General features: G+C 38.1%; 1 protein-coding gene across 6 annotated transcripts; it reads left to right on the top strand.

Moving 5' to 3' along the window:
* Positions 1-11,776: 11,776 nt before the first annotated feature.
* On the top strand, positions 11,777-22,141 carry LOC110699668. Of its 6 annotated transcripts, none has more exons than XM_021877188.1 (9): positions 11,777-11,962; positions 15,090-16,394; positions 19,794-20,009; positions 20,099-20,236; positions 20,414-20,492; positions 20,605-20,676; positions 20,767-20,842; positions 21,524-21,586; positions 21,658-22,141. In XM_021877188.1, the coding sequence occupies exons 3-9, from the start codon at positions 19,806-19,808 to the stop codon at positions 21,725-21,727; spliced, it is 702 nt and encodes a 233-aa protein (XP_021732880.1). In that variant the 5' UTR covers positions 11,777-11,962; positions 15,090-16,394; positions 19,794-19,805; the 3' UTR covers positions 21,728-22,141. The 6 variants fall into 6 exon arrangements, with proteins under 6 accessions (XP_021732880.1, XP_021732881.1, XP_021732879.1 ...); XM_021877189.1 differs by having other exon boundaries at positions 19,791-20,009; XM_021877187.1 differs by lacking the exon at positions 15,090-16,394 and having other exon boundaries at positions 19,791-20,009.
* Positions 22,142-22,217: the final 76 nt, after the last annotated feature.

Raw genomic sequence — 22,217 nt, 5'->3', positions numbered from 1 at the left:
GGAAGTGAGTCTAATGTCAGGCGCATGGCTTCCCAGTTTGCCTCTTCGTCATATAGCATTACTCGAAGAGTCGGCTCGTAGTGTTCTATTGGAAGAACAGCTTCCGCACCGTAAGTTAGGAGGAATGGAGTTTCTCCAGTCGCCCCTTTTTCAGTCGTCCTAATGGCCCAGAGAACATGTGGTAGTTCATCCGCCCATAGGCCGCCTGCTCGTTCAATCTTTTTCTTGAGACCGTCAGAGATGATTTTATTAAAGGCTTCTACCTGGCCGTTTGCTTGTGGACGGCCGACAGATGCAAAGTAGTTTGCAATTCCTTGGTCACCCAACCAACTTTTGAGAACAGGCGTCTCAAATTGGGGACCATTATCAAAAACCATAGACATGGGAACCCCGAACCGAGTGATGACATTTTTCCAAATGAATGAAATTACATCTTTCGTCTTGATTCCCTTTACAGCCTCCGCCTCTACCCATTTAGTGAAGTAGTCGACGGCAACAAGTATGTACCTCCTTCCGCCTGTAACAGGCGTATATGGACCCAGAATGTCCATGCCCCACTTAGCAAACGGTAGTGGGCTGTGAATGGTAGTGAGGTCAGTAGCCGGACGGTGAATTAGTTTGCCAAACCTTTGGCACTTGTCACATTTTTTCACCATCTCCATTGCATCTGCTTCCAAAGTAGGCCAAAAGTAGCCCTGCCGCCTTGCCCTTTGAGCAAGCGTCCTACCGCCTATATGAGAAGCACATTAACCAGAGTGAAGATCGTCTAGTATCTCTCGTCCCTTTTCTGGAGTAACACACTTTAAGAAGGGTTGAAGGTACCCCTTTTTGTGAAGTTCTCCCTTTATCATTTCAAAACAGGTGGCTCGTTTTTTCAGTGCTGCCGCCTGTTGAGGATCATTCGGCAGTGTACCGTTTGTCAGATATGCCCTGATTGAATTCATCCAGGTTGAGCTTCTGTCTAGGATTCCAATAGGGTTTTCCTCGATGCTTCTCTTCTCCATTACTTCCCAAAAAACAGTTCGAGGAGTATCAGAGGAGGCGGATGATGCTAATTTTGACAGTGCATCCGCCTGGTTGTTTTCTGATCTCGGCACTTGGATCAGATGGAAATCCTCAAGGGAGCCGACTGCTTGTCGGACCGCCTGTAAATACTTGATCATGGCCGGATGGGTTGCTTCGTATTCGCCATTGTACTGACTCACTATCAATTGTGAATCGGAACAGGCGTCTATTTTTCTTGCCCCTGCCGCCTTGCACATGCGGATCCCGGCTAGTAAAGCTTCATATTCTGCCTCATTGTTTGAAGCCTGAAAACTAAAGCGTAGAGCATACTCGTACCTGTCGCCCTCTGGCGACTGACATATAACGCCTGCTCCACAACCATTTGAAGTAGAGCTTCCGTCCACATATACCTTCCATACTTGGTCTGGAACTTGAGAGTCAGGAGGACGAGTCATCTCTACAATAAAATCAGCAAAGGCTTGCCCCTTTACTGCTTTTTTAGGCTCGAATGTAACTTCGAGGCTCTGTATTTCTATGGCCCATTTGATCATTCGGCCTGACGACTCCATGATGGTAAGTGGCCGCTTGATAGGTTGGTCTATATACACGACGACTGCATGTGCCAAAAAGTAGGGCTTCAATTTTTTAACAGCCATGAAGAGTGCAAGACCAAATTTCTCCACTAGGGGATACCTCAACTCGACATTTTTCAGTACGTGACTGACAAAGTAGACCGGGAGCTGACAGCCGTCTCTTTCAGCAAGGAGAACAGCGCTTAACGCATGATCAGAGACGGCCAGGTACATGTAGAGTACCTCTTTGGGCAAAGGGCTGACCAGCCTCGGCAAGGAATGCAAGTGAACTTTTAATTTCTGGAAGGCGGCCTCAGCATCCGGCCCCCATTCAAACCTTGCCTTTTTCTTAATTGCCTGGAAAAAGTATAGGCATTTGTCGCCTGATCGGCTTAGAAATCTTCCCAAGGCCGCCAGACAACCTGTTAACTTCTGAACCTCTCGGATGGTACGAGGCGACTGCATGTCAATGGCCGCCTGCACCTTCTCAGGGTTCGCCTCTATTCCTCTCTGATTGATAAGGAATCCGAGAAATTTCCCAGACTCAACTCCAAATACACATTTCTTGGGATTGAGCATGACATGGTGCCGCCTCAACTCCAAATACACATTTCTTGGAATCCGAGAAATTTCCCAGACTCAACTCCAAAAGTTTCTCGGAGGTCCGACAGATGATCTTTCTGAAGTTTAGTCTTGACAATCATATCATCAATGTATGCCTCGACGTTTCTCCCAATCTGATCAAAGAACACAGTGTATCATTCGTTGGAAGGTAGCCGGGGCATTCTTAAGACCAAACGGCATGACCGTGTAACAGTATAACCCCTGATCAGTGACGAAGGTCGTCTTCTCCTGATCTTTCTTCCATAAAGGAATTTGATGGAAACCAGAATAGGCGTCCTTGAAACTCATCAAGGCATGGCCGGCTGTTGAGTCGACCAGGTTATCAATTTTAGGCAGAGGGTAACTGTCTTTGGGGCACGCCTTGTTTAAGTCTGTGTAGTCTACACACATTCGCCAGGTGCCATTCGGCTTTTTAACAAGCACCACATTTGCAACCCAGTCTGGGAAGTAACATTGCCGAATGAACCCTGCATCAAGTAATTTTTTAACTTCGGCGGCTGCCGCCTGACTTCTTTCTTCGCCATGGTTCCGCTTCTTTTGCCGTACCGGCTTCTTTTTCGGATCCACGGCCAGTTTATGTACCGCCAGATCAGGACTAATGCCTGGCATTTCATGGACTTCGAATGCAAAGATGTCCTTGTATTCTTTCAATAGTTTGTGAAAGTTGTCACCAAGGTTTCTCAGAGCAGTCGTCCCAACTTTGACTGTTCGGTCAGGACGTGAGTCGCCTAAGATCAGGTCCGCATGCTCACCAGCCGGCTGAGGGCGGAACTCATCCGGCCGCTCCTCTGCCAATGATTGCTATTTTCTTTCTTTTCTTGCGGCCCCTGTCTGGGATGCCTTTCTCTTTTTGCCGCCTGCTTCTTGAACAGGCGCACTCTCCTTGTCCAGGTCTGCTTTTTCACCGCTTGACCCAGTAGCCATAACAATGGGCTTGACATCCGAGAGATAACACTCTCGGGCCATCCTCTGATATCCCCTTAGGGAGCCGACTGTTCCATTATCCCTCTCAAACTTGAGCAACATAAGAGATTGGATTATAACAGCCTTGGAATTATTCAGGGTAGGTCGACCCAGAATCATGTTGTAGGCCGAGAGTTCCTCTACTACCAGGAACCGGACTACCATGTGTCGTCCTTCCCCTTTTTCGCCCAGGCGGATGGGTAAATCTACTCGTCCCAGTGGGTGGACGACTCCTCCTCCAAACCCTACTAAAGGGTGGGAGGCCGGATGTATGCAATCAGTCTGATATTTTAGTTTCGACAGACATTTGCTACTGATGAGATCTGAGGAGCTTCCGGTATCTATGAGGATTCGGCCAACTCTCTAGTTGGCCACTTTACATTCAATAACGAGAGGGTCGTCATGCGGCCCCCTTACCCCTCCTAGATCTTCTTCAGTGATGACAATCTCAGGAAATGAATATTTGGACGGTCGTTCTTGGTGAACGGAATTTACATCTAACCGCCTGATATTGTCTTTGTTGCCCCTAATAGTGGGGCCGCCTCCTGAGAAGCCGCCTGCAATGGTGTAGACGACTGCATCATCTGTATCAGAGCTGTCGGCCTGCTGATTCTTTTTAGCCGACTGCTTTTTTGAGGAAGTGTTCCCCGTAGATTTCTTGACATAAGTGTCAAGATCACCTTGCTCAGCCAGGCGGTCTAGGTACCGCATGAGACTGATGCAGTCATTGGTGTGATGACCAACATCATCATGATAAGCACAGAATTTATCTTGGTTCCGGTTGTTTGCAGAACCCTTCATGGGGACCGGCTTCTCAATTGAGATCCGTCCCTTGATTTCTTTTAGGATAAACTGGTTATCCTTGTTAAACGCATACTTTGGGGAGTATGGTTTGAATTCTTTTTTCTTTTTCTGGGCCGGCTGTTTAGAGGAATCAGCCGCCCAGACCTCTTTTCTTTTCTCATCTTTGTTTGACGACTGTTTCTGTCGTCCTTCTCTTTTGTCGAACCTTTTCCCGTCCGACTGTTTTATCGTACAAAGATCAGTCGCCTGTATATAGGCTTCTGCTTCAATCAAGGCCTCTTGAAGAGTCGTCACCCTTTTTCGAACCAAATCAAATTTGAAGGTAGACCCGTCTTTGAGACCTCTGAAAAAGTCAGTATAAGCTACCTCATCCGGTAACCCTTGAATCTGTATTCTCATCAGGTTAAACCGCCTGATGTAAGAACGAAGCCCCTCCTTCTCGCCCTGCTGAATTGTTCCCAAATCAAGGGTCGTTTTCTTCGCAGGGATGTTCATGGCGAAGTTGGAGGCAAATAAGTAAGCAAGCGTCCTGAAGCTATTTACACAACCAGTCGGCAGGTTGCCGAACCATTGCTGTGCGATTCCTTTGAGATTCGCTGGGAAACACTTGCACCAAGTGGGATCATCCAACCCTTGAAGGTACATCAGGTTGGTGAATGCCATCAGATGGTCTTCTGGGTTAGTAGTGTCGTCATAGGCGCCTACTAGTACATTTTTCACTTTGGCCGGCTGAGCGGCTTCAGTAATTTCCTTGGAGAAGGCCGACGGCTGTTCACCAAGTCTAAGCAACCGTAGCTGCCAGTCCATAGGTTGGACGTTTTTTGCTGCAGGTCCACCAAACGGAGGTGGCTGCAAAAAATACTGTTGTTGCGGCACAAATGGTAAGTTTGGTACCGCCTGGTCACTATGAAAGCCGGACTGACGGGAGGTGCCGCCTGACTGACTCTCATGGTACGACTGAGTATGCCTCATCGAGGCATTTCGCAAACTGTCTTGAAAGTTTGAAGTAGAGGCCGACTCTGACAATCGGTCACTCTTCTTCTGCTCTAGCAGTAGCCGATCATCTGTGAATGTTTGCTTCGACCCGTCCGCCTGAATATGACGAACAGGTTTCCTATTTCCTGTAGGATAACGGAATTTTGTGAAATCAAGGGCAGGTGGCTCCCGCTTCCTAGATTTAGGATGAGGAGTCGCCTCTCGCCCTTGAACTGGCTTCCTCTTCAGTGAAGTGGAGGGTTTCTTGGCCGACTGCTCCTTGACTGGAGCAGGCGGCTTCTTGTTGATCAACTCTTGAATCTCTCCCTTGAAGTCCCTCATGAAGGTCATGAGTTCGTTCCTTGTGATGGGAGCAGACCCATCAGTCGGCTGTTGCCGAACAGGCGGTGCGCCTGCTGGCTCGCTTCCTGTTTGAAGATGCTCCCGTTCCCTCCTGTCGGTATGACGGGTACGTCGGGCCCTTAGGGTCCCGTCTGAAGCTGTATGAGCTTCAACTTCAAATTCACTTTCGGTATCATGGTCCGACTGAACTTGAGGGTCGTCTAGGGGACGCCTCTCTTCAGGAGTCGGTACAGACTTGGATGCCATCTCAGAAATACTCTCCCCACAGACGGCGCCAAATGTTTCGGGGTTTTCTGATGTCCTGCGGGAGAGTTACAATTCCGAGACTGGAACCGGACGCCTGTACCTGCAAAATAACGGAGACTCCTGGGAGCTCCGCCTCCAACGGTCAAGTTAGTACCTGATTAAGGAGTAATTAATGCGGAAATTAAAGTGATTTGGTCTCTCTAGGTGAGAGTGTTTAATGTAGGTAATCTGCTTTGTTAGCGAGATCAGCCGGTTATTACTGTTGTAATCAATGTGTTTTTTCCGTAATGTTTCTGTTCTCCCCCTTAATGAGGATTAAGGGAGGTATTTATAACCTTGGAAAACGTGCCCATCCTAGGTTTAGGTAAACCTAGGACCGATTGGGCTTCCCTCGGAAGTTGGGCCTGGGTGGCCGGTTTCTCCATTAGGCATGGAGTATGCCACATGTCTTGACATAACAGGTCCAAGGTGGCCGAATAAGCGCGTGCCACGTGGCAAGCCCTGACTGTTCCAACTGGGGGACACTTGGCAGGACTTGATTGGTCCACGTGGCGCATTCCGATTGGTGGGAGCAAAATCCCCTAATCACTTAGGTCGATCACTGGTTCCTCCCTCGCCCTAGACTTAGGGTAAGGAGTCGCCTCCCGATTCTTTACAAGCTTCTTCCTCCCAGATTGGGAGGGTCTTCTGGCCGACTGTTCCTTTGGTGGAACAATCGTCCTTTTGTTGATAAGATCCTAGATCTCCCCCTTGAAACTATTCATGAAGGTCATGAGTTCGTTTCTAGTGATGGGAGCAGATCCCTCGGCCGCTTGTTGATGATCAAGCGGTTGGCCGGCTGGTTTACTAGATCTAGCCAGGTAGTCCTCTCGTTCCTTCCTTTCGGAGGGACGGGTGCGTCGAGCTCTTAGGTCCCGTCAGAGGCCGTATGAGTCTCGACTTCAATTTCATTGTCAGTGTCCTGGTCCGCCTGAACCAGGGGGTTGTCCATGGGACGCTTGTCACTTAGAATCGGTACAGATTGTGATTCCATCTCGAAAGTACTCTCCCCACAGACGGCGCCAAAATGTTTCGAGGTTTTTTGATGTCCTGCGGGAGAGTTACAATTCCGGGACTGGATCTGTGCGCCTGTACCTGCAAAACAACGGAGACTCCGGGTGGTGATAGCTCCGCCTCCGACGATCAAGTTAGAACGTGTATGAGGAGTAAATGGTGCGGAAAGTAAAAGGGTGATCTGGTTCCTCGGGAGGGAGAAGTGATCAAGGCGTGCAATTAATGCTAAGTCTGGTCTAGCAATTAGTATGCACGTGTGTTTATTCGTCTCTAGGTGAGATGATTCTATTGTTTAATGGAGGCTAATGACCTGTTTATATAGCCTCGAAATACGTGCCTAATATTAGGTTTTCTGGGAAAACCTAGGACTGATTGGGCTTGCCTCGGGATTCGTGCCTTTGGCGGCCGCTATCCAGGTTGGCAAATTATGGGCCACATGGCGTGGCCTGATTAGTCCATGTTGGACCTCTCAGGGTGACAAGTGGCGGACGCTGATTGGCCCACATGGTGGACATGTGGCAGGTCCGGATTGGTCCATTTGTCATGGGTAATTTTACCCTAAACACGTCCCATGCTCTCCCATAACACAAAGTGCACTCCATATGATATTGTATGTCTAAATATCCTACATTATCAGAACGAATTATTTGACTGTATTTAACATTCAAGTAAAAATGTTATCTTAAAATTTTATCAACCATCTAGGCATCGGCCGAGCATAAAACTATATATATATAAAGGGGACTTTTTTCCCGAGTTTTTAGAGAGCCATGTAGGATTTAATTTTCTTAGCGCACCATGTAGGATTATAAATTTTAGTTGTAGCCAATTAAATAAGAGATTATTAATTTCTTTTAGAATTAAAAAATTCAAATGCACTAGACGAAAAAGATAAAAAGGCACCGGTTCAAACCCTACCTTTGGCACCGGTTTTGAACCGTTGGGTATTTGAGGGATGCCAAATCCATGAAAATTTGGCACCGGTTCAAAACCGGTGCCAACTAAAGCATTTAGCACCGGTTAACCGGTGCAAAATCATTGGCACCGGTTAACCGGTGCTAACTACCATAGCGCGATTTTTTTATTTTTTTTTATTTTCAATACTACCACGTAAGCAAAATTAGCGAAAGAGATTTTTTATAAATTAATTAAATATAAAATATTATCTTTTGATGTTACGAAATTTGTCTAAATATATAACAAATTTTAGCACATAAATAAAAAAAATATTTTAAAAAATTCAAACAAGCTGTGCATCGCACGGGTAAAATTAATTTTTTTTTAAGACCGGTAAAATCTAATATCATATCACTAATAAATAAAGTCGGTCTCGCAGTCAGGCCACAAGACAACGACACTTGGCATTCCAGTTTTTCGCCAAGTGTCGCACCACGTAAGAGATAAATAGGTATTATTGTGACACATATGATGCTAAGTAAGCGATTTTTGGATAAATTTTATAAGATAAAATAGTTGTATAGAGTTTTATTATCGATAGAATTCTAATATTTGATAAATACAAAATTAATCATAACTTTCAATAAATATCTTATGACTCAATTCTATTTCCATCATCAAATTTGTTTTCAAAAGTTCTTTAAAAAAGGTCCATTTATAATATATTTAATCACAAACTTTTATACGTAGCTGGCCAAACCGGGTCACCAAGTATTACAAGAGTGACTTCGTTAGTGCTATAGGGGTTACTTGGTCAGTGTTATAGTGGTTACTCAATCAGTGTTATAAATAAAGGTTACTTAGTCAGTGTTAGAGGTTACTCAATTAGTATTACAGAGTTTACTCGGTCAGTTTTATAGGGGTTACTTTATCTGGCCAAATGATGTGGCTAGCCGCATATAAAATGCAGTGTTATTTAATTTATTTAAAAAAATTATTGGAGAATTAGTAAAAATAAGTTTTAATCAGTAAAAGCAATTTTAGTTTGGTAAAAATACTTTCAGTACAGTGAAGATAATTTAAGTACAATAAAAACAATTTCAAGTCAATAATAACATAGATGTGTATTTACAAACAAAACTACAAAAAGTAAACTCTATATGATATTGTATGTATAAATATTCCACATTAGCAAAACGAATTATTTGACTGTATCTAACATTCAATGATTTAAGTAAAAATGTTATCTCAAAATTTTATCAACCATTTGGGCATCGCCCGGGCACAAAAGATTTATTGTACAGAGTTTTATTATCGATTTATTTCTAATATTTCATATATACAAAATCAATCATAACTTTTAATAAATATCATATTACTCAGTTCTATTTCCATCATCAAATTCGGCTTAAAAAGTTCTTTAAAAATAAGATCTATTTATCATGTATTTAATCACAAACTTTTTACATGTAGCTGGTAACATCGTGTCGCCAACTATTATAAAGGTTATTTCGATAGTGCTATAGGGGTTACTTGGTTAGTGTTATAAGCGTTACTTAGCTCAATCAGTGTTATAGATAAGGGTTACTAAGTCATTGTTAAGAGTCACTCAATTAGTATTACAAGGGTTACTTGGTCAGTTTTATATGGGTTATTTTGTCCGGCCACATGGTGTGGCAGGCCGCATACAAAATGCGTTGACATTTAATTTATTTTACATAAAGAGAGAATCACTAAAATTAAGTTTTAATCATTAAAAATAATTTTAGTTAGGTAAAAATACTTTTAGTTCAGCGAAGATAATTAAGTTTAATAAAAGTAATTTCAAGTCAATAATAACATAGATATCCATATACAAATTAAATAAAACTACAAAAAGTACACTACTATATAAATATAAGTAATATAATATCAACCATCTGCGCATCCTGGGCACAATACTAGTAACTAATATATAAAACTAAACTTTTAGCCAGGTCACGAGACAACGACATTTGGCGTTTCAACTTTTCGCCAAGTGTCGCACCACGTAAGCAACATATAAGAGAATAGTATGACACATAGGATTCATTTGAATGTATTTATAGAATAAAAAATTGGATTTTTTTATTACGATAAAAAGTTAAATAGATTTTAGATAGATTTTGTACGATAAAAAAGTGAGTTTTATTTTCAATAAAATTTAAATTGCTATATAACTTCGTGTACTCGAATTGTTTTAAACAAATACCATTTTTTTATACACAAAAATTTTTTATGGCTACACTATCTTACATAATTATATTTATTTTAATCCAAGTAATATATAAGAATTCTGTTCATACGAGAAAACTAATATATAAAGTCGTACGAAATATAAAAATGAAGCAAAAACAAAAGTTTGATTAGGCTCTTTCCTTAATTAGACCAAAGGGAAATTAATTATGAGTTGATATGAAACGGGTCTATGGTGCGTAAGTATATGTAGAAGTTACCCAATTTCGAAACTAATTGAAGGCATTGAAGACATTATTTATTATTTTTGATGTCACCAAACATTAGAGCAATAAAAAAAATATTTATGTATAAAGTGATGATGCTCAAGAGATGTAGGCTCATGATAACTACTAAACTGAAGAATATTCCTGTGATAAAATAGCCAAACTATAACATTTGGCCATTTGCCTTAAAAAAGATTTCATGTTTAAGATGTTAATTAAGGTATAATGTCCAAATATAATGCTCTTAATATTTCATCTTTATGTTGGTGGCTAAATAATCTATAAATTTATTGGAGTGCTTGGCTATGAGAGATTTGAGAGAAAAAGAGGTTTTATGCGAAGATGGTTTATAATTTGAATGTTGATTTTTTTAAACCAAATTTGGGTATAATTTGTGAGTTGGGGGAATCTACCTACGTTGCAATGGTACTATTAATTACGATCTATTTTAATTTAATTTAATACTTTGTATGATTTTTAATTTATGTATAAAATAAATTTTACTCCTGTTTCGTAATAATCTCAATAGTTTGACTTGCACTATTTATAAGCTTACAAATTCGTTAACTTTTTATAAAGTGTCGCACATTACAGTTAAGAACTTCTGTATAAAATAAATTATCTTAAAATTCATTGAACAACCTGTGCATCGCGCGGGGCACAATACTAGTTTTACACATAAGTTGATTCAAATTAAACGTAAAACAATCCAAATACACGATAATTTTTTTTTTAATCAAAATATTAAAAAAATATTTAACCAACAAGTTTAACCTGTGCATCGCACGGACTAAAATACTAGTTTATAAAATAAAATATTAGGAAAAATACACTTTAATAATCCCAACTATTGTCGATTTACTTCTAATAATCCCAACTAAGGTTTACTTTTTAATAATCATAACTATCCCCTAACTTTGCCTCCAATAGTCCCAAAAATAGTTTACCTGCTGAAATGGTAAATTTATTTTTTGTTTTTTAAATACTACATGTCAGCACATGATTGACCTAATATTAAAAAAATAAAATAAAAAAAAACAGAAAACACTCCCAGCCACCTCGACCATGAAATCCCAGCCAACCCCCACCATGAAAATCCAGCCAATCCCCACTGTGAAAACTGACCGACCACCTCCCTAACCCCCCGAAAATGGCCGGCCGGCCGGCCCAACCCCCAAACACACACATTCGATCCACCTCAGCGCCGCTCTTCCAGCCCTCCCACACCCTCGAAACCGCCCAGGAGGCCAAAGTCGTGGGTTGGGGAAGGGAGGAGGGTCGTTTCGACAGTGGGGAGGTTTTTTTATAGGGAGAATGGGTGGTTTGGGGGTTGGAGTGGACTAGCTAGAGTGGTTTTTGGGGTTGGGAGTGGCCGACCGGTTGTTTTTGGGGGATAGGGGAGACGGCCGACCATTTTCCAACAAGATAGGGTTTGTCGTGGTGTTTTACGACGGTGAGAGGGGAGGGGGTGGTGGCTGTTAGGGTTTTTATTTATTTTATTTATTTTATAATTATAAACCAATCACGTGCTGACACGTGTATTGGTTTCCTATTACAACAAGTCGTTGACTTGGTGTTGACCAGTTGGGACTATTGAAGGCAATGTTAGGGCATAGTTAGGATTATTAAAAAAAAACCTTAATTGAGATTATTAGAAATAAATCGACAATAGTTGAGATTATTAAAATGTAATTTTTAAATATTATGCAAACATGCGTAAGCATAAAGGCCATCGATAAAAGTAGGGCTTTATAAATCTGACGGTTGACATAACTGGTTGTCGCCTTGTTGTATACGTGTCATTAATCATCTTCCTACATTTTCTCTATTTTTTTTTTCTCTTTTGAAGTTGTTTTCTCTTTTACGTTGCTCCCTCTCTCCTCCATCGAAGCGCGTCCGGTAAACCCTCCAGCGCGTGCTCTGAATCCTCCATTCAACGGGCTTCTGGGATTTCTCTCCTCCATTGAAGCAGCATCTCGGGTACAGTGTTTTTTTTTTTTTTTTTTCGTTTTTTAATTGATCATCGAATATCAATCTCACCAATCTAGGGTTTAACGTTTTTCTGATTGTCACTATAATCAACTTATGGCTCTTCTAAGGTTGATAATTGAACAATTGTTAAGGTTGATAATTGAACAATTGGTTATAATTACTGAAGTTTTAAAAGTTTATGGCGATCAACTTTTTTTTTTCTACAATTTTTCCCAATTTACGTTGATATTCTTTTATCGAAAATAAATGATGTGGTGCTAATTTGATAATTCAATCAAATTTGCATCTTTGTGTTTCCCTGGTTTTTGTAATCACAAGCCACTTTACTCTATGCCTGGACCTTAGTAGATGCTAGAGGCCTAGAGCATTTATGAGCCTAATTTAAGGTTGATGTTGTTAACTTTGTTTAAGACATCAACACAATTTGGTTCAGAGGCATTTTCGGCAAAATTCCATTTAACTTGGGTACTTTAGGATGCAATTGAAGGATGGTGCATCTGTAATTTTGTACTTGAACTGTCGAAAGAAGATGACTTGATGCCTACACGTTTTTTTCTTAATGGGAAAAGAGCTTCATGATTTATATTTACATGGTTGTAATTTTGAGAAGAAATTTCGAATCTTTTACTTGGAAAGCCTTGTTTACATTTTTTTTCTTAATTGTACAAGGGAATCCTGTCTTCCTCCCATATTACATCTTCGTTTCATGAATCGGTTCATTCAGCTTCCATTAGAAGCATTCCCCATGTGTATTTTTTTTTTTTTTTTTGGAATTATAGATATTTTAGTTTCAGATGGCACTTAATCAACATTGCCCCAGTTGTCCATCTTATCTGAACAGCTGACACATAGATTCAGGCGTTGGGTACTGCATTATATGGATATTTCTATGCTTCTAATCTCTAGTCAACTCATGGTTTTTTCCCATTTAGTCTAATTATAATGTTTGTGTTAGTAACCAATTAGCAGAGCAATGTTGATTCAATTAGTATTTAAAAACACAAGTTCTGATCATTTTCATATTTCGTAGTCATTAGGATAACTCATTTAATTTAATTCATTAGGGAATTAGGGAACTTGGTTTTGTTAGATAACTTTTTTTTTTTCCCTCCTTAGAGAACTTAATTTTGTTGTTTGAGTCATGTCTTGCTGTTCATGCATTTCTCACCATCTTGCTTCTCATCTTATTTTACATTTCTCAGGTTGAATTAGTTTAATATCCTTGTTCACTTGAAAACCTCAATTCCAAAACCAAAACTAAAACTTCAGCATTGAATCATATGCTAGCTCACAAAGAACCTAGCTTTTTATGGCATATCCATATTCATGCGTTTATATGTCTAAATCTTGTAGTGAGCTTAATGATTGACTAATTTCTAGCCTCTATAAAGAATCCAGGCTGCCTTTAACCTAGCTATTGATGGTATATCCATATCCATGTAAGTTGATGTGGGACAGTAAAGTTTCGAACTCTGTTTAACTGTTTTTCTTCGAGATTTTCCTCTCTCTCTCTCTCTCTCTCTCTCTCTCTCTCTCTTTTAAATCTCTGGTGTTCAGCCTCTTCAGTTTTCAAATGGGAATGTGTGATATGTTTCACCTTTTATCCTTTTATATTCTTATTTTATTTAAAAATTATGATTTTGTTCTCCATTTTGTTTTTAATAGCTTACTCCCCTACAGACTAAAGTAATCCTTTTTACATTTGTAATTTTATTTAAAAACTTTATGCTTTTTTTCTCCCTTTTGTATTTGGTGGCCTACATCCATGCCGACTAAAGTTATAACGTGCTTTTCCAACCAATTCTTTTCATGTTTTCAGACTGAAACTTAAGGTTAAATCTTCGGAAAAGATTATATGCAAGAGTGTTACTCATGAATGATATCCTAAAAAGTATGTAAATTTTCTCTAAAAGAGTTCAAGAAACTCATGATAAGTAGAGTGGAAAATCAGCTTGAGCATTGTCTTAATGGATAGAGTATTAATAATTTAATATTGCTCAAACTCATTAAAGTATAAAGTGAGTGAGGGATAAAAGCCATTTTGTACAGGAAGTCAAGTCTCCTTTACAATTCCTAGTGCTAAGGTTGAAGTACTTCTTAATCTCTTTGTAATGAGCAATGTTACTCCATTTCTCAACCTTTCACCTTGAATAGAATTGGATTCTTAAGGGTCCAAGATTTATCAAAGTATTTATATGTCCCTAAAAGTAAGTCTCAACAAATTGCATGTATTGCCCAATCACACTTTGATGTATTACATTTCTAATGAGATATGTCTAAGGATGAGGGCATTGTGAACTACTTTCTTTGTCTCAATTAGCCTTAACCAATTTTATCTAGGTGTATAGATTAAGGAGAGATGGGGTTTTGATGAGAAAAGTACATAAAAGTGGTAGTTTTAACTATTTTATCTAAATGAGTATGTGGGGGCAATTTTATTTGAATATAGGGTAAGAAAAATACTCGTATTATATTGGTGGACCCAATATGATTAAGGAAATGGGAAAGAACCTGTATGATATTGGTGACCTAATTGTATTTGGAATATTAAGAAATTTTTCTTTCCTTTCTTTTTTCTTCCAAATTATCCCCTCTTCCCGTCTGTTATTAATATGGAACCAAAGAATTGCTTCATGTAGTGGATCCATTCATGGAGGAGTTCTATGATTTGCTGAATTGTAACATTGTGGTACAAATTCATTTCATGGTACTCCACCCATTATATCAAGTCTTCTCATTAGATCATTTATACCATGAGTTGGTATTAAATGTCTTGTAGTTTGAAAACCGATAGATTAATTTATTTGTAATTAATCAATGCCTACTAAAACAAGTCTTTGGGTGTAGCTTAGGAATGCTACGCTCTAAAACTTGTTATAGTGTGCTAAGCTTGATAAATTTAAAGTTGGAGGTTGGGATGTGTTATGCGCATAAATGCACGCTATGGATTTATAGAGATTAAAGTAAAGCGCATAAAGGCGCTCTTTGAATGAGCTTTGCCAACTTCCAAAAATGTTGTCCACTTTTATAGATTGGCCGACATTAATTTTGTTTCTATTTTCATTATTTTATCTTTCAAATGGATCTTTACTATCTCCTTTTGGAAATGATCAAGGTTATAGCTATCATAGCCCATTACACGATTCGTGTGGTGTGCTTTTGTCTATTGGCAACAAGGGCGCAAGCCAAGAAATGAGACGAGGAGCAACACAGTCTAGCGCCAAGCTTGATGAGCACTCTTGCCTTTTCGCGACAAGCAGTATTCGCATCGATGCGGCTTGACAACCAAGGTCAAGGGGGGCACAAGTGAGTTCGAGCTTTATTTGTTTCAAGGTCTGTTCGGGATGCTTTAAAACATGTGGTGGCACAGTTGGTACATAGCTTTCACATATTTTGATTCTTTCACCTCTCATACATGAAAAATAGGTTTCTTTGAATGATGAGAGGGAATTTATATAATTTTCGACAAATTCTTCCACAACAAATCACTTCACGACAAATACCTCCACCAAATTTCCAAGATCACGATTTTTCCTCACAAAGTAGCGTGTCAATTGTTACTTGATGAAGATGAGACGTTCCTAACTTTAGCAATGGAGTTGATATTGTCTCATCAGCTATCCCTACAAGCCCACACCACCACCACCACCACCATATTAACAACAAAATGTGCATCATCCAAGTAGAGCTAATTAAAGAGAGAGGGTAAAGCTCTTATACCTAGCTACAAACAAAGTGTTTATCTCCTATGAGTCTTACACTCCTCCCATGCACCTCAGGTATCAAAGTGGCACCTCTTGAATTACCATCATTGGAAAAAGCATCATGCATCATGGGGAGTAGAGCCTTTGCCTCTTTAAAAAGCACACTATCAAATGGGTTTGTTACCATGAAGAGAATGTGGATGCATTCGAGCGGGTAGAATAGTGAAGTGACAATTTGGACTTTGCATATCATTTTTTTGGTTGCCCGTAAAACAAAATATTGTACACAAAAATGTTTGGGAAATCTCGGTGCATTTTTCTATTGAAAAGGAACTTTGGGATTGGTTCAAAGTGGTTGTTTCAAAGTGGTTGTTGCGGCAAAAAAGGTAAGAGGATGAAGATGATGTGAACGTAGTAACCATTGGTACTCATGACTTTGGTGGTATACCTTCTTCTAGTGGTTTGAAGAAAGCTAAGGCTTCGAAACAAAGAGGCAATAGAGGGTTATCATCAACACTAGTACAAATTGCTATAAATTTGGGTGAGATTCTTAAAACAATATTGATGTGAGAGGTTATGGGATGAACCTATGAAAGAGGGGAAAAGCAAATCCAATTGGATGGAAAAAATGTTTAATTTGAAGATGAGTAAAGTTGGAATCAATGAAGGTTAAGTGAGATATGCTACAATCCTATCTCACAAAGAAGAATTAAGAGGTTTTGGTCATTCAACCTTTATTTTGTTTTACTATATCATATTTAATTTAGTTTCATGTTTGTTGATTTATAATTTTAGGTTCCAAAGCTATAATAGTTGCAAATGAATTATTATACTTTATTATTATTGTTATTGTTATTGTTATTATTGTTGTTACGTTAAATGCTATGCTTTTAAAATGTTTTAGTAGTATTACTTTCTAATTATGGATCGTATTTTTAATCCATGTAAGTTATATGTTGTTTCATTAACAAGTGTTGTTCTCTTGATGAATAATTAAGGAAAAATTGACATTACTAATCCCAAATATAGACATTCTTCTTTAAACGGTCCCAACTATTGATCAATTCATGACATTCCCAACTTTAGGGGTGTTCTTATTAGAACAATCCCTAACTTACAATGATCGGGTAAACAAGTAGAAATTGTCACGTGTAAAGTAACACGAAGATGGTGTAATAAGAGGGGTGGGTGTTTAGAGTGGTGGAGGATTGATTTTTCTAATTACGCTTAACGAAAACAAGACACGTGACGCTATTAACCGGTTAATAATATGTTAAGGACTATTTTGAGAAAGACCTCTCAAAAGTTAGAATCGCTTCGAGTTAATCAATAGTTGGGACATTTTAAAGAAAACCGGTCATAGTTGGGACTCATGGTGTCAATTTATCCATATTAAAGCTTGTAATTAATTTATTGTGAAAGGATATTTTGTTTTTGATTCCATCATATTATTTAATTTGCTCGTGTTCAGCTTTTTAAAATTTACTTATTATTATAGTTGGTTTTTAAATTATTCTAGAACTTCAATACAATGTAATCTTTATACTACATATATGATTGTGTATTTGTGAATAAGTTTTGTAAAAAACCTAATTATCTTTGATGAAAAAATGTTAACTAGGTTAAAAAAACAATTAGAGTTTAAATATTATAGTAATTCGTTTATATAAATACGCAATTGGATCTCATAATTAGCTAACTAACATTATGTTTTGTTCATTACTTATTTCAGATCATACTTTATTGTTTATGTGTTATTTTTTTTGTAATGTTAAATACGTAGTATTAAATTCTTTATTAAAAATAAATTATGAAAATTATATATTTGGAAAATGCACATTAATGCAAATCTAACAAGACTTCATTTGATATATATATATACACACACACACATCTCTGTTCCTGAAGTTCGACTTATTTACTATTCATGTGGTCAAATAAAATAACTTTGACCACATTTTATGATTTATAAAATCAAAATAAATTAACAAGTTTGGTCTTATTAGATTCCCCAACTCGTAAATTTTTTAAATATCAACTTTTAAAAAAAATTACTTATACATAGCCGAAGTTATTAATGGTCAAAGATGTTCATTGGAGACCGTGCAAATGCAAAGTGAGTTGAACTTTCAGTAACAGAGGGAGTATATATATATATATTTATTAGGAAAAATAAGTTTTAATCACGTAAAAAAAAAAAAAGGTGAACTAAACATAGCCTAAATGTAGTCATAATTATTTTGTTTTTAATTTATTTGTTCTATTCGCTTTATAGCCTTTTTATTTTTTATTTTTCCTACTCATTATCTTTACCAACTTACCTTTCTTTGCAATATTACACCTTTGTACACTATATTTACCACTCTTTCTTAAACCTAACCATCCTTTTTGCACTCTCATTCTTACTTTGTCTTACACCTTTAACCTTTTTGTAATTTGCACTAGCTCTTGCATTTTCTTACACCTATAATGAGGGGTTCTAAAAAAAATGAGGTATAACATATAATACCTTTTTTAAAAGTTGGCTATATACCATTGGAAATTATGGTTCTACTCCTCTCAATTCATAAATAGTCTTGTAGAAAGCTCATGTGTGATTGATGGTTGCCCATGTAATTTCATAATCTTAGTGTGATGTGCTGTGAAGTTGCAATTTTGTAAAGCAATCGCTTGTCTTGCCCTTTTGCTAGAGCATGTACCCCAGGCTTCATTACAACACAATGTTGTATTTGATCTCTATGTTAATGGAATTTCATTCTTGTTCTTTTGCTTTAGTCTAAACAAAACTTATACACTGATATTGGGTACACTTAGAAGTGGTCTTTGAGGATTCAGTATTGCTTTGGTGAAATGCAGTGATAATAAATTGATGATCTTGTGGTGTGCTTAGCTAGGAAGAAATGGTGTTTTTTGCTAGAAAGAAATGATCGTACTTTTAAGGATGTTTCCACTCCTCCATATTAATTTAATTGTCTTAGGAAGGTTTTACAACACATGGTTTGTGTGTAGAAAACTTCCATTTTGAGTAAGAGGATATGGACATCCTAAAAAAGATTACATGGAGATTAGGAAGATTATTGTGAACTAAGGAGTACCAAAGTTTCTTCAATTTAATTCTTACTCAGTCTTTAATTGACAGATTCAAGCAAAAGCCCTTTATTTATTACATGAATGTTAATGATATTACCCCAAAATGAAAGGCCCTAATTATTAGATACCCTAGTTCGCGATTGGGAAGTAAATTGACAGATTTTGGTGGTGGTTGGTATTATGTCTGTGAGACTAACTGGTGGTTTCTGGCATCAGATCGGTGGTCGTCATTGGTAAATAAGTTTCACGTCTGTTCTCTCACTCTCTTCGATCTACTCTTTTCTTCCAAACTTTTTTTGCCTTCAGTCCTCTTTTTTCTTCATTCTTCTCGATTCGGAAGCTTCTTTTTTATAAATTTATGGTCCTCTAAGTTTACCTAGAGAAATGTGATCCCTATAAACCGCCTTTTTTTTTTATGATGAAAAGCCATCAGACAACTGTTAAATTTTAGGATGAAATATGGTGGGATGGGGTCAAGATAAATTTTTTGTGGTATGCAATAAAAGCTCAAAATGAATATTGGCTACTGATCTTCCGTTCTGCTACTGACTTATTCCCCAGTGGAAGAAAAGATGATGAAGCAGAACAGATTAGTGGTTGATGTATATACAAGTATTTGTCTCAATCCTCAAAATTCTGGCTTAGAATTTGAATTAAAACTTTGACTTCTGGATTGTGTCTTGTGCTTAATGCTGGGTATGCTTCCTCAGTTCTGGCTTTTCTTCCTATTACTGTATATTCCCCTCCCCCTCCCTATGTCACTAACATTTACGTTAGTAGACCATCTATGTTCCCACTTGTGGGATACTTGCTCTCTATCACCATCTAACTTCATCGAAAGGATGATTCTTTTACCTCATGCTTCTGCTGTGCTAGTGTTATTAATGGAGTAAAGGCTCTGGAACATTAATATTCTTGGGTTTTAGAGGTACCAAGGTAGGGTGAAAAAGATTAAATGTTTCAGTGTATGAGATTCTGATCAGGATTTTCTAACTGTTTGTTTTCTAATTATTTGGGTACAGCAGGACTTTGAAGACATGAGATCGGGGTATATACACTTTTCTGATAAACAAAGAATTGGGAATGGGGAAGTTCCATCTCTGGTTGATTTATGTGTTCAGACAGCAATAGATAACATTAGATACATTGGTAATGTTGCTCCATTAGATTCACATCTTCTAGAGCGCATCTTGCCCCATTGTACAGTGGAGCAGTTGATGCATATTGAAAATGCTACAGTTGTAAGTTGAACCATCTCTTTGACCTTTGTGCATTACATATCTTTACTCTATTTTATCTGAAGTCTTATATTGTTTTGAACTTATTGTAGGAGAGGGATCTTAGTCCAATTACTGATAAACTTTGGAAGAAATTTTATGAGGCAAAATTTTTTGCTGAGAGTGTTAAAGTTGTAGAGGCGAGGATGAAAAAGTATAATGTGACATTTAATTGGAGACAACTGTATCAGGTATTAGACAATCATCTGGTGTGCTTTATCATGCGGACGCTTTATTTTCTATTACTTGCTACTACGTTTGGTTTACCCCTTTTGGAAAAGGCTTTATGTGTGGTCTTGTGTAATCAATCTAAATGCTTGAATGCTACTTGTTTATTGTTCAGTTTTAATCAAGGCTTTTCCTTGCAGGCGAAATTGAAGGAAGTAAACGAGGCTGTAAATGTAACAGTAGAGCGACTAGCACAAAGATTAAAGAATGAAAGTGCCCGTAAGTCTCCTCTAATACTCAAGCTATTCATTTTGCTTATTTATTCTATATGGAGGTGTTAGCTCAAAGGGGTTTTCTGAATTTATTTATTTAATTTTATTTTTTACTGTAGGAAAGCAAAGTCGTCAAATCCAGTTTTGTGCAAAGGTTCCCCCCTCGTCTAAGAGACGGACTTTTTGTGGAGGTATCTTTTGTGGGGCTCAAAATGATCATGCGACTCTTATAGTCTACTCTTGTCTATTCTCTTACCATATGATATGATGCTTACATGTAGCATTTGGAGAATCAAGCGCCTATTCCAATGCAAAGAGCAGCATTTTGAAGAAGGCAAAAGCTGAACACTTTAACAGGTATTTATCTAAAAAATTGAATGCATTTCTCTCTTACAATACTTCAAAAGAAAAAAAAAAAAAAAAAAAAAATCACGTTTTGCCAATTATTTTTGGTGATGATGATGCACTTTCTGTTGTCCTTTCTACGAAGTATATAGAGCTGTTTGTCAACTTTCTAAAAACTACACTTGCCTTCTGTTATAAAATATTCCTTGGGCGGTGGGTCTCTCCAAAATAGTACAGTATCAATTTTGTAGTATCTGACTAGTTGGGGAAAAGCTACATACATGTGCACCTCCCCAAACTCTATCTCAACAGGATGGAATTTTTTTGTTTTTCTCTCTCTTTTTAAAAAAAAAAAATATATATTTATTGAATTCAGTACTATACAGCTTATGAAGAAATTTAGCATCTGTGTGATCATTTCTAACCTGAATGTGAGCAGAGCTATCTAAATCCTACATTATTTACCAAACTTTTAGACAATATGTTTATTTGCGGTTTGGACAAGTTTAGTTTATCAAGTTGTTTAGAAATGGCTACATTGTTTCAGTATCCTCATGTCAAATCTGCTTACCCTGTACCCTCATTGGTAATTGGCATGCTCTACTTCAAAAAGCTTCAGGAATTATTAACTTGGCATTTCTCAAAAACCCCTATGGTTTGACATTTTGCTGTCTTCTGTGGCTTCTCTAACAGTGCAGAGATGAAGAACCGGGCAGCTATACGAAAAGGAGCTGTACAGCAACCAAGAAGTAACAGGTATGTTGACTCCACCAATGTTCGTTACCCTTCCAAGTACATAATTTGATCTTGTGTTCTTGTGATTTTAGTATCTCGAGGCCTCAAATTGCTCGAGGGATGGGCTCTACTTCAAATTCATATTCAAAAGGGACTAAGTAAGCTGATTAATTGGGGAAGTGATGAACGTACAAGCGATGCCTTCCCGCCTCTGCCAAGCATGTACCAAGAACGTTAACGTTCAAACAACTTTGACTGAGGTGATCTTATTCTACTTCCGGCACTGCCAAATCTGAGCAGGACTTGTCTCTTTTTCTGTATATCCGCATAGGCACATAGTAGTAATCTGCGCTGTGCAGTTCTGTATTATGTACAACATTTTTAATCTGGACCATTTACCCTTAGTGATGGAATAATCAATCCAGCATAACCTGAAGCCTTGAGCTACTTCTGGCTGATCAATTTTTAGGATTATTTTCCATATCTTGTTCATTGAATTTGTGGTGTTTTATTTGTGGATCACAAGATCTCCACACTTTTGAATTTATATACTTATTTTAAACTAGCGAGAGTTAATGGTGTGTATTCTTATATATCATCTGCAGAATTGTCAAGGGGTTTTGTGTGATCCCTCTGCAAGTTTTGGAACAAT

The sequence above is a fragment of the Chenopodium quinoa genome, unplaced genomic scaffold (assembly GCF_001683475.1).
Source record: "Chenopodium quinoa cultivar QQ74 unplaced genomic scaffold, ASM168347v1, whole genome shotgun sequence".
NCBI classification, from domain to species: Eukaryota; Viridiplantae; Streptophyta; class Magnoliopsida; order Caryophyllales; family Amaranthaceae; genus Chenopodium; species Chenopodium quinoa.
The sequence above is the reverse complement of the archived record's forward strand: the minus strand, read 5'-3'. Positions and strand labels throughout refer to the sequence as shown.